General features: G+C 32.6%; 1 protein-coding gene across 8 annotated transcripts in view; it reads right to left on the bottom strand.

Moving 5' to 3' along the window:
* LOC144840497 (uncharacterized) overlaps positions 1 to 12,355 on the bottom strand; it is a 70,292-nt gene that overhangs the window by 15,470 nt on the left and 42,467 nt on the right. For 2 of the 8 annotated variants that reach the window (XM_078696315.1, XM_078696322.1), the window contains 15 exons: positions 11,558 to 11,838; positions 10,540 to 10,662; positions 9,825 to 9,906; positions 9,123 to 9,437; positions 6,953 to 7,267; positions 5,540 to 5,857; positions 5,226 to 5,264; positions 4,561 to 4,595; positions 3,961 to 4,074; positions 3,374 to 3,484; positions 3,024 to 3,066; positions 2,672 to 2,746; positions 1,666 to 1,851; positions 1,156 to 1,185; positions 372 to 649 (listed from right to left, as the gene is read on the bottom strand). The exons of the other annotated variants lie outside the window; for them this stretch is intronic. In XM_078696315.1, the coding sequence (XP_078552441.1) occupies positions 372 to 649; positions 1,156 to 1,185; positions 1,666 to 1,851; positions 2,672 to 2,746; positions 3,024 to 3,066; positions 3,374 to 3,484; positions 3,961 to 4,074; positions 4,561 to 4,595; positions 5,226 to 5,264; positions 5,540 to 5,857; positions 6,953 to 7,267; positions 9,123 to 9,437; positions 9,825 to 9,906; positions 10,540 to 10,662; positions 11,558 to 11,838 (2,345 nt within the window). The remainder of the gene's footprint in view (positions 1 to 371; positions 650 to 1,155; positions 1,186 to 1,665; positions 1,852 to 2,671; positions 2,747 to 3,023; positions 3,067 to 3,373; positions 3,485 to 3,960; positions 4,075 to 4,560; positions 4,596 to 5,225; positions 5,265 to 5,539; positions 5,858 to 6,952; positions 7,268 to 9,122; positions 9,438 to 9,824; positions 9,907 to 10,539; positions 10,663 to 11,557; positions 11,839 to 12,355) is intronic. 8 annotated transcript variants of the gene reach the window in all.

Genomic DNA, 12,355 nt, shown 5'->3' with positions numbered 1-12,355 from the left:
TATTGTTAATTGAAATGCTTGTTACATAACCATTACACCAAACTCGCATACACAAGCTTGTAGTGAAATTAGCCTAAATCACAAACAGCATTAAAACACACAAAAATATATATATATATTTTTTCCTAGAGAAATCTTATGTAGGAGAACTTTACAGTAGGCGGAGGTATGCATTCTCGGAGTGGCTTTCTAGTTTACGCAAGCATCCATGTATTTTATATTTGGATAATCTATTTTTTAACAGGTAACTGAGCTGATATTTGTTTAAATAATTATAAGATTATATTGCCCTCTTAGCGAATGATACAATGATGATGGAAATTGAATGTCTGTAATGCTCTAGATCTAAAACTAAAATAAGTTGTACTTACAATTATTACATTGTCATTGTCTCTTAGAGCTACTGCTGATGTGCTTCCCAAAGGTATGTAAGAAACTACAAATTTGTACGATCCTGATCCTCTATTAACGATATCCACTGCTGTTACATGGGTCAACTTGGAGAATTCAATGCTGATAGTGGTTGGTTCATCAACAGTAAGTGGGTCAACAGAGCCAAGGTATGAGCTTCTTAAACTGTCCACTATATCATTAATCTTTCGAGATTTTTCAATTTCTCCGACAAGTTTAGATATTTCCTCATAACACTCTGATGAAAAAATTGTTTATAATTTATGTTAGTCAATGGAATTTTATAAACATTTTTGGAAAGAAAAGAGAAATAATAAATACAATTTAAAAATAGGAGCATTTTGTACAAATAATATTAATAATAATTTATTTTAATTAACACTCCATTTGCCAACAGCCATGTTTAAAACTGTTTTTATCAAACTTGCTTAGCCAAAAAAAAAATACTAGACTTATTTTTTAAGTCAATTATTTTGTTTAAGTTAGATTTCAAAATAATAATATATTTTCTTGAATCTTAGAAAGAAAAAGAGCTGCTTTGATTCATTTAAATCACTTCTGACCTACCTTGACTTAAACAAAAAGATGCCAGCCAACGTAGGCAATCAAATTATCTACACTACACTTCTAGTTTCTACATCAAAGTAAAATAAGTAAGTATATGACGGTCTATAGTACCTTCAAAAGGTACATAAAAGCTAAATATTTATAAGCATTAGATGATAAAAAAAATAATAACTCTACCTCGTTCTGTAGTTGTAGGCATTGTTGTAACTGTAAATAAATATAAACACATATACATTACTATTCAATGCAATGTAACGAATTAGAAGAGAATAATAGCAGAGTGTAGCTGTTAATGCGCTTGCCTTCCAATCCCAAGGTTCAATCCTGACCTAATGTTGGGGTTGTAACTATATTGACTCTTTCTACTCTACTCCAAGACTCAAATGAGTTATATATTAAAGTTTATCCGTCTGTAATAGAGTTTCATGCTGTTGGATGTGTATATAAAACACAAAAATCTAACACTCTAAATAAACGCTGTATAGCATCGCGTCAATGAAACCTTAACAATATTACGTAAATAAGAAATGCAAACATTATATATTAAAGTTTATCCGTCTGTAATAGAGTTTCATGCTGTTGGATGTGTATATAAAACACAAAAATCTAACACTCTAAATAAACGCTGTATAGCATCGCGTCAATGAAACCTTAACAATATTACGTAAATAAGAAATGCAAACAGACCTGTTGTTGTTTTTGTAGTAGTAACAATTGTTGTAGTTGTGGGACATTCTGGTGGGACTACACAACGGCCATTACTGTTAAAATATCCCTCTTCACAGTCACAATATTCAGGTCCACATCTTTCCAACCTAGGACATGATGCTTCGTAGCCACATCCAACGCGGCAAACACAACGTTCTTCACACACTAAACATAACAGTTGAATTTTTATTTTTAAAATAACACCATGTTGCATAATAGATAAAGGGAAGACTAGGACTCACTAATGAGTGCCATCATTCTAACAAGTTCTGAAATAAATGTTTAGCCCCATTTATACTGTTTTGGAACTAGTGATTTTGCAAAATGCATCATCCAAAATGTCTGAGACTCCTACACTACCTATAAAAGAAATTATTTAGACTTAAGTCAGAGTAAAGGGAAGACTAGGACTCACTAATGAGTGCCATCATTCTAACAAGTTCTGAATTAAATGTTTAGCCCCATTTATACTGTTTTAGAACTAGTGATTTTGCAAAATGCATCATCCAAAATGTCTGAGACTCCTACACTACCTATAAAAGAAATTATTTAGACTTAAGTCAGAGTAATGTGGAATCATGTTACTTATTTGGATGAGCATAGTTATCTATATCTAACTTTGGCACATATATATATGACCCATCTGCCTTAGAAATGTAAATAAAAGTCTGTTCAGACCTACTGGGTTATGTGCACGACATACACACTGAACAAGGGAAAGATTACTTTTTACGTCACTGGTCTTTGCTTTATAAAAGCTCAATAAGATTTGATTTCGACCTTAGTCAAGTCACCATTCAAATTTTATTTTTAAAATTTGTTTTAATGTTTTTTATCGGTGACCATTCAGTTTGTAACAAAAGTGTTAGTTAAAAGACTCTGAACACTTATGTTATGATGCTATTATGTGACAAAACCAAAACTAAACATACTCTAAGATGTTTGATATTTGAGTGTCCTTGAATCTTTAAAGTAATTTACTAACCTGGTCTTGTAGTTGACGGATATGGAGTAGTTGTTGGTGCAATGGTGGTATGTGTGCAGTTGAAGTTCAAAGGTTCTATGAAAGATAATATACATATTTTACTTACTCAAACAGCAGTATGCAGCCGTATGTTTATATCTTAAATACATTTACAACAAAAGAAAAACTGCAATAAACAGTGTATATGATTAGCCCAAAAAGAGGTTGCTACATCATGTCATAACAAGTATACAAACAAATTGAATGTAGCTGCAGTACTGTATGACTAGTAGATTAATTTTGGCATGGTCGTTTAATGAGTTACACCAACATTCAGCTTACATTTATAAATAAATTTCTACAATTTACTTACTGCAGTAGCAACAGATAGTTGGTCCAGAAACCAATTCATAGCCCTTGAAAATAAAAATATGTTATGTAATTGAAATTACTAAATATATCTGTTAAACCCTCTTATTCATCTATACAAAAATAAGGAATATGAAGACAATGTTACTGCTACAGCATTTTGAGTGGAGTCCATATGCCTATTTGGAATGAGAGCATTACACAGGTAGGGATCCCATTCAATAGACATACATGTATCCATTAACAAATCCAATTGCTTCTTCCTTGATTGAATGTGTTCACCAAGTTCCTTCCTCTTTGCTGAGATATAGAAAGATATTGCAATAGACAAACTGAAACTAACAATGTTCTTACCTCTTGGCAGGTTCTTGTACACCTGTCAACACAGTTAACATCATATTCACCAGAATCAATATTACACTCGCATTCCTTACATTTTTCAGGGACAAATTTGATTGAATCAGGCTATAAAATGAAATATGGCACCTTTATGAATATTTCAATGTAGGAAATGTAGTATATTTTACAGCAGTGAAACAAAAAAATTAGTTGCTGTATTCTTAAATTTCCAATAATGTAGAGTGTGTATTATACATCACAACAACAATAAAAACATAGAACTTCACTTTATAAAAATCAATTTTCAACTAAGTAGATAATAATCAATCAATCAATCAATCACAAATATATTGTTTTTATTCCATAAAAAATTAAACATAAAGTTATGTACAAAACATCATCAGAAGCTATGGAATAAAGAACTCAAAATAAATATGAGGGTTCTTTAGGAGCGCCAAACTGAGAGCCTTTGCTGCATGCGTTACGTCACTGCATGTATTCGATATTCAAATAAATCTCTGCACATATAAATTACAGTGTTATACTTGATTATTTTGGAAATATATACATATTATCATGTACTATATTTTTAATTTACTTACCACACATGTTTCAGAAGAGCATCCTAAATGTGTAATGCAATTCCAATTATACCCTCTAACGCCGTCCATTTCACATGTGCATTCTTCACATGATTCTGTGTAGCTTTCTCCAGGCTAACATACAAAATTACAAAAATGAATATCAGTAATTAAAAGTGTTGTAATGTAACGGAATGAAAGAAACTTTGACGTGTCAAATCCAACAGAAAGAGTCAAAGTTGTGCGCTACGATTGGTCTACTAGATTAGTATTAGGGTTCGGCTTTCGATTTTCGACGACGGACTATCAAATTAGGTCATGAGATATTGGAATATTGGTCCTCGCTCCCCACCACTTCAACACAGGTTTGATGGTTTCAAAGTCCAGGCGACGACCAAAGATACATCAATTGACCTGACCTAGTTATATTGTCGTTCTTCGGAAATCGAAAGCTCTCTATTGACTAGGACCAATAATAAAAATATAAGCATGGTCAAAGAGACTTGAACCTATGCCGTATGTATGGCTATGGTTTGCTACCCCCTGTCTTAACCTCTTGGCTGGTGTGGATCATAAACTACACAATAAAACTATCAAATTATTAGTTCATTAATTACATACCTGATAAAGTGCATCTCTGTGCTCGCATATAAGAGCTAAAAGAAATATAAAAAAATGAATTAAAAAAAAAAAATCTAAAGGTTTAAGAAACTACTACAAACAGTATTTTATTCTAAACATGAAATAATTTTTTTTTAAATTAAGATTTACGGTAATTAAGTTAAGAATGTATCATTAGACTTACAAAATACTTTCTACTACAACAAACGAACATCATAACATTCTCAACTTAAACCAATAATGATATAACTAGGACCATTTGTTTACAAAGACAATGGATCTTTTAGTTTGCCTTTTTACTGGAAGATAAACAGTTTACTAGACTATTAAGCAGAAATACAGTTCTAATTCATTGGAGGAGAGTGGGGTATGTTGAGTGGTACTGTATCTAGATTTCTCCAGTATCATAGGAATATTTTGTACATCACATATATCTCATATCAATTATCAAACACAACCTAACCTTTCACCTTACCTTACATGATACAGGCCCCACATGTGATGACAAACGAGATACTGTATTACAAAACTATTCTTAGATATTCGGCAAATATTTGGAGATACAGCATTCAGAATCAGGTAGTAGGGGAATCTTCAACAATCTTTTACATTGTTGTAGATGAAATTTAAGAAAATTAAAAGAGAAAATCAACAATATAACTTACATGGTAGAGTAAAATACTCAGTGGGTGGAGGAACAGTTGCTAAAAGAAACAAAGAGTATCACAATCATTTTATTTTGTTATTGCATTGTAAAATGTTGGGCCTTATTAACGATAATTCATAATGTAATGGAAAATGGAATATCAGGATATTTTATGAAAGCTAGATTCTGCAGTGGTAATAATACATGTATGCACTATTTGTATAGGTACTGTATTAAAATGTATTCCAAGTGTGCTTTCTTATATATCATTCATAATATATATATGAGAGAGAGAGAAAATAAATATTATTAATTTTAGTATACAGTACTTACAAATAGTTCTACATACAACACCAGCATCTTCATGATGACCACAATTGTGGTTCGTGCTGATACTTGAGCATTCTGCAATATTATTTTCATACCCTGTACATCCAACGTCATCAAACAAAATATCAAATGTCCCTTGACCATAGTGAGCGCCAGGCACTGCTTCAACTGCTTCAGGATAGCCTAGCATTCTACAAACAACATGTGCATCATCAAGATCCCAGTTATCATCGCATACAGTGCCCCAATTGCCATCAATATTTACTTCAACCCGACCTTGACTACTAGTTGCACCATCAACGAGTCGAACATTTACATTAGCTGTAATTTAAAATGAATTTTTTAACTTATCAAATTAAATTGTTATACACAATACAATTTACGAATACGAATACGAATACAACTTTATTGCAATCAAACGAAAGATTGAAGTTTAACAAAAGCGTTTCACTCAGAATTTACTAATAAATAGAACGTATTTTAAATAATTAAAAAAAAACAGAGAAATCAAAGGAGGAAAAGAAAGGTCACTAGGGGAGAGAGTGAGAAAGTGATCTGTGACAAAAGAGTAGCTGCACTAAATATAAGCAAGGTAAAACAGGATGCTGTGTTTTTGGTTATCTGTGACTGCGACACGATCAGTTCCACGCCCCTTAACAGACACCATGCGCCGTACATATTACAGTACTGTTGTTGTTGCAGCCAGACATAAGATCAATCAAAGGACTGTTACAAGTTCCTATATTGGAAAGTTATGCTAAGTTTCTCGCTGACCACCCTTGCAAAATATTGTTGAAATAAATAAATAGATAATTAAATGTTTGTGAAGAACCACATTCTCTTTTTTTATGAATACATTTGTAATTCTATCTTTAGTTTTAAAATAGTTGCAATTCACTTGCTCGAATGATTAAAGATTCAGGAAATGGACTTTTCACAGTACTTTTCATACCTTGGTTGTGCAAACATGCAACTCTCCTTACTGTAGTCAAATTCCGTTATGCAACTATTTATATGTAATATTATTTGTATTTTGTTTGTTTCTTTTGATATGGACTTGCTCCAAATTAAAATTGAATTGATGTATAAGCATATATTAGATGAACAGAAGGTAAAGAAGGTGAGGCTGGGACAAATTGGACTGTTTGTAGATGAAAAAAGAGCACTACGGAGAAAGATATGAGAGATCAAAAAATGGTTAATGGATGTGGCAAGGGACAAGATGAAGGCGATTATGAAGGAGAAAGAGGATGCAGAAGGCAGGAGGAAGAACATTTAGTAGCTGAAAAAGAAAACAAAATTCCTGAAGGTAATTAACAATCTTGTCCCAAAGTGATTTTCTGTACAAGAAAAAGAAGATAATTGTATATTCTAAGTAAATGATAATGAAAATGTACACTTAAGTGTAAGTCTTACTTGCACAAATTACACTAGCATCTTCGTTATGTAAACAATTGTGAGATCTTAGTTCACTTTTGTCGCAATCTTCAATGCTGATCTCACTTCCTACACATGCCACATCGTCATACAAAATATCACCAGATCCTTCACCGTAAGCAGCATTAGCTGCATACCCAATAGTATATGGAAAGCCAAGCATTCTGCAGATAACCCGAGCATCTGCTTTGTCCCAGCTGTCATCACATATTGTTCCCCAAGATCCATCAACATTTACTTCAACACGTCCTTGATTATCACTTCCACCATTGGCAAGTCTAACTTGAGTAGGCACTGTGATGATAAACAAGGACTTGATTTAATAATACTGATAAATGGGCTAAACATTTGTTGTATGTCATACAAATTGATGGGTACGCTATCTAAAATGCCATGGGTTGGTCTAAACCGGTTTACAATACTAACAATTAATGATTATTATATTGATAAACAAGTGAAACCTACATAAACATAATTTTTAGCCTAAACCAGCATGGATCATCTATGAACCCACCAAAAAATCCAAAGCAGCTTGACTATGGTACTTACTTTCACATTTAACACCTGCGTCCTCATGATGACCACAATTGTGTTGTCCAATTCCATTTGATGGGCATTCACTGATGCGATTTTCATTTCCTGTACAGGCAACATCGTCATACCAAATCTCTCCGGATCCTTCACCAAAGTTAGCATCAGTTGTAGCCTGGGTTGCATCAGAGAAGCCTAACATTCTGCAGACAACCTGGGCATCTGCTATCTCCCAGCTGTCATCACACACAGTGCCCCACGTTCCATCAACATTTATTTCAACTCGTCCTTCATAATTATTTTCCCCACCGACAAGTCTGATTTCATTGCTTGCTGTTAAAAAGATGATTTATTTTATGGTTATTTTCTTGATAGCTGTTTATATTAATATTGAAAGCTGAAGCATTGATCATCAGAACACCTGACTGGCAGAATACCGTTGACATAAGGACATAAGGCTTGGAAAACAAGACTTTATCGTATCAGTAGAGGCTAAATAGTATCCCATGGGAGGAAGATGTCTATCAGATGAGATAAGGTGAGATACAATTTGGCTGGCTTGATATGTTCCATTCATAAAGTCCTGTTATGGGTTATCCTTGACATCTTTTGTTCCGTTTGTGTTTTTCCTCTATTTTTCAAATGTTTAAATGTTTTGTTGTTTCTAACTTGTACCTTTAATTGCCATTGTTTTGTTACTTTTTAACTTTTGATGCCGAAATAAGTTAAAAAATCATTGTTCCTCCTAATTTTTGGTATATTTATGTATATTAGCAACTGAATCTGATCATAAGTAATTTAATATTTCCAACTGATATTTTCAATTATATTAAAATTAACGTGCTCCTCATTTTGTAGATTGAATATTAATGAACTGTATTCTTGTTTTCATAATATAATTTACTAGTAAGGGAAACAATTGAGAATTTAAGAAAAATCGAGTTTAATTTTGTAGAGTCTGTTTTTAGGTCGATTGTATAATAATACTATTTATATTTATACTAAAATATACTCACTATAGCAAATAACACTAGCATCTTCATGATGTCCACAATTGTGAGATCTTAGGTTACTTTTCTGGCAATCTGCAATGCTGTTCTCACTTCCTTGACATGACACCTCATCATACATAATCTCACCAGTTCCTTCGCCAAATGCTGCGTTAGAAGCGGCCTCTGCTGCCGCTGTGAAGCCAAGCATTTTGCATATAACATCTGCGTCAGCTATATCCCACGAGTCATCGCATATGGTGCCCCATGTTCCATCAACATTTACTTCAACTCGTCCTTCATTGTTACTTCCACCATTGACCAATCGAACTCTTGTACCAGCTATTAAATGAAAAACAAAGTATATCACATTATTTAAAATTTAATACAAACACAAAAAGTTTCATGTGATCTGCCTGTAAAGTTATTTTAATTCATAAACCATCCTGACAGGATGAACTCAACATCTTCCTATTCTTGTTTAAAACTTGAATAGCCATACTAGTATACAGTAATATAAATATTTAGATATAATGATGCACATTTCCCCTGAACATAGTGTTCTTAAGGTACAGGCTTATCCAAAATGGGTTGGCTACAAATGTCTAGAGGAGGCTACTTAAACTTACTTCCACATATAACACCCGCATCTTCACTATGACCACAATTGTGTTGTCCAACTCCATTTGATGGGCATTCACTGATGTGATTTTCATTTCCTGAACAGGCAACATCGTCGTACCAAATTTCTCCGGATCCTTGACCAAAACTAGCTTGATTTGTGACCTCGATAACTTCAGGGAATCCTAACATTCTGCAGACAACCTTTCCATCTGCAAAGTCCCAGTTGTCATCACATACAGTGCCCCACGTTCCATCAACATTTATTTCAACTCGTCCTTCATAATTATTTTCACCACCGACAAGTCTGATTTCTCTTTCAGCTGTAATAAATGAATAAAAAAAGCCTGTCAGTTTCCTTGTGGTTTGATTCATGAAGCATGCCTATCTATTATATTGTTTATTATTATGATTTCAAAAGCAGTTTTCTGATAATGTTAAATCAATTAAAACCTGGTAGTTACTGCACATGCAAGTTATTTAATAATTATAATGATAATCGAGCATTTATATTATGCAAATTCCGAAGAATGATCAAAGGCGCATTGTATTCCAAATTATTCCGAACAAAATCATTTTAAATTAATTATATAACAATTATTAAAACTTGGTGAATCAGCATACTTTTTCTACGTCAATAATAACAAGAATAATTATAATAGTTTCCTCTATATAGGGAGACTATAGCAGTTTAAAGTTTCAAAACTTACGTGATGTTGTTGGTGCCGCTTCTGTTGGGGGTCTGACACAGTGGCAACATCCACCTTCAACCCACTCTAAAATTTCCCCAGTCTATATTTAAAAAAATAATAAGGAATTAGACATGCCTATAAAGCAGTAAACATTTTAATAATATATTCCAGACATGATGCGAACTTATTGAAAATGTTAAACTGATTAAAGAATGATTTAGTTTTAGTTTTGTTTATAATATTTAACATGGTAGACTATGATTTTGTATTATGTTGCTCTCGTTTATTTTTTTTTAATATTTAAAATAAGAAAATACTATGAAAAGGCTGTACCCTAGAAACCTTTAGCAAGTTTTGGCACGATATGTTTTTTAATATTTGCCAGTTTAGCCCAGTTGAAAAACTAGTTAGGATCATGCCACAATTAATCTACTGCAGTTACTGCAGTAGCTATTTTTTTTTTTACTACTACACTAACATATGATTTAAATATTCTCAATGTCAAAGTTTATTAGTCAGTTACTGCTATAGGGTGTATGATTACACACAATTTAGAATACAATAGAAATTTAAAAATGGGGCAAAATAAATTTAAATTTGTAGGCGTTGGCAGATGCATGTAATATTTAATTGTTTTCTTTATTAAATAATTTGATCAGTTTTAAAATCAAACACAAATTATACATTTTTATCTGGAGTACATTTTAATTTTTAATTACTGAACGTGACTAACCATGGCACAGAATTCGTCAGTTTTGGTGCACTCCAAGTGACATTGAGCAACCAGTTTGTTCAGCTCTTCATCCATAACGCATTCACAAACATCACATTCATTGCGTCTAACCTGTTCTCCTTCCTTTATAAAACAATGTATAACCGAATCAATCAATAGTTTTATTATTGCACTTCCAATACAAATTTAACATTTAATCATACATACAAGGAAAACAAATAGAATCTGTTAAAAGCTTACAGAAAATGAAAAAAAAAATACAAATCTACAACTATAAAAATGTATATTACATTAAACAAAATTATAATTAAACATACTGGATAAGGCCTACTTTTACAAAAATAAACAACTTTTGCAGTAATTAGCCAAAATTGTATACAATTTAAAAAACTAATGACTTAAACAATACAGTAAAACCATAATTATATAATTAAATAGAAAAATACAGAAAAATTTAGAAAATGTCAGTAAAAGTATAAAATTTCTAAAATATACAATTGCTTGGACATTATGATTGTATAAAAGTTAAAAGCATTTGGATGTGCAGTGGAGTGGATTTTTATTTTTAATTTTTCTGGCTATTTTGGCAATAAATAAAATTATACAATTAGAAGGGACCATGTCAAAATAATTATTCCACTGTAGTTATAATTTTTTAAACTTTAACCTGTTTACACAATTATTTAGAAAGCGTTTTAGTAATGTTTATTGGAGGCTGCATAAAGCACTCCATTAAAACTACCAATTGCAGTAAAAACTGTAGTCACTACAATAGAATTACGTTGACAAGTGTGGATATACACATAATATGTAACAATTCTGCAGACAGTTTTAACAAGGCCAACAGCCACTAAGTCGCGTGCTACAATGCATAGTGATACCGGACCGACAGACAGACAGACCGACAGACAGACCAACCGACCGACATAGTAAACTATAGAGTCGCGTCCACGCAACTAAAAACTGGAAGGGCCACATTATCAGTAAGCCAACATGAGTAAAAGTTAAATACACTTACAGCTATAGGATCATAATCAAGATAGCATTTTCCCCCACAGTCTTTTCGCTCAAAACTGACACAAAATCCTGAGTTACTAGGGCTTCCTCCTATAACATCAAAGAAGGCCTCATTGTTCTCAACATCTCTTTCAGATCCTGGAGCGCAGCTACAAGTAGGAGCCATGAACGGAGAACATTCCATTATAAAAGTTAGGCTCATCTGGCTATTCCAATAATCACCAAAGATCATGTCAGCTTTTTCTTCACACGTAATAACATGATCACATATTGATGGGCAGCCTGTAATATACAGTAAAGTAAAGCATATGAAAAGTTTTGATTATACAAATAATATCATATACAGTATAAAACATTCATTAATTGTTTTATATAACATCTAAATAGATTCCTGTCATTTGAATAAAATAAAAGGTAGGCCTAGCAAAAGGCCTACATTTGATTCACATTGATTAAAACAGCAACATTTGGTTTTTAAAAATACATTAAATAATATATTTATATGGATTTTATAAACACACCTACTGTAGTGTTAATTATGTCAACAAACGACCAAACAATCCTAGGCCTAGCAAGGGTAAAACGCCTAGGCCTACCCTAATACTAACAGGCCTAGGCCTATTGGTGAGACTGAAAGGCAGCAATACCAAATCTGAAACTTCGACAGGCAACTGGAACTCATCTAGGCTAATTATGTTTTTTCCAACGATTCCATGTCTTGTAGAGATTAATTAATCAAAATCCTACAAACGATCTAAAGCTAATTTAAATGCCTTCTTGATCTAAATAAGTACATATT

This window comes from Antedon bifida, chromosome 4 (assembly GCF_963402885.1).
Source record: "Antedon bifida chromosome 4, ecAntBifi1.1, whole genome shotgun sequence".
NCBI classification, from domain to species: domain Eukaryota; kingdom Metazoa; phylum Echinodermata; class Crinoidea; order Comatulida; family Antedonidae; genus Antedon; species Antedon bifida.
Note: the sequence above shows the minus strand (reverse complement) of the source record. Positions and strands in the feature narration are given on the sequence as shown.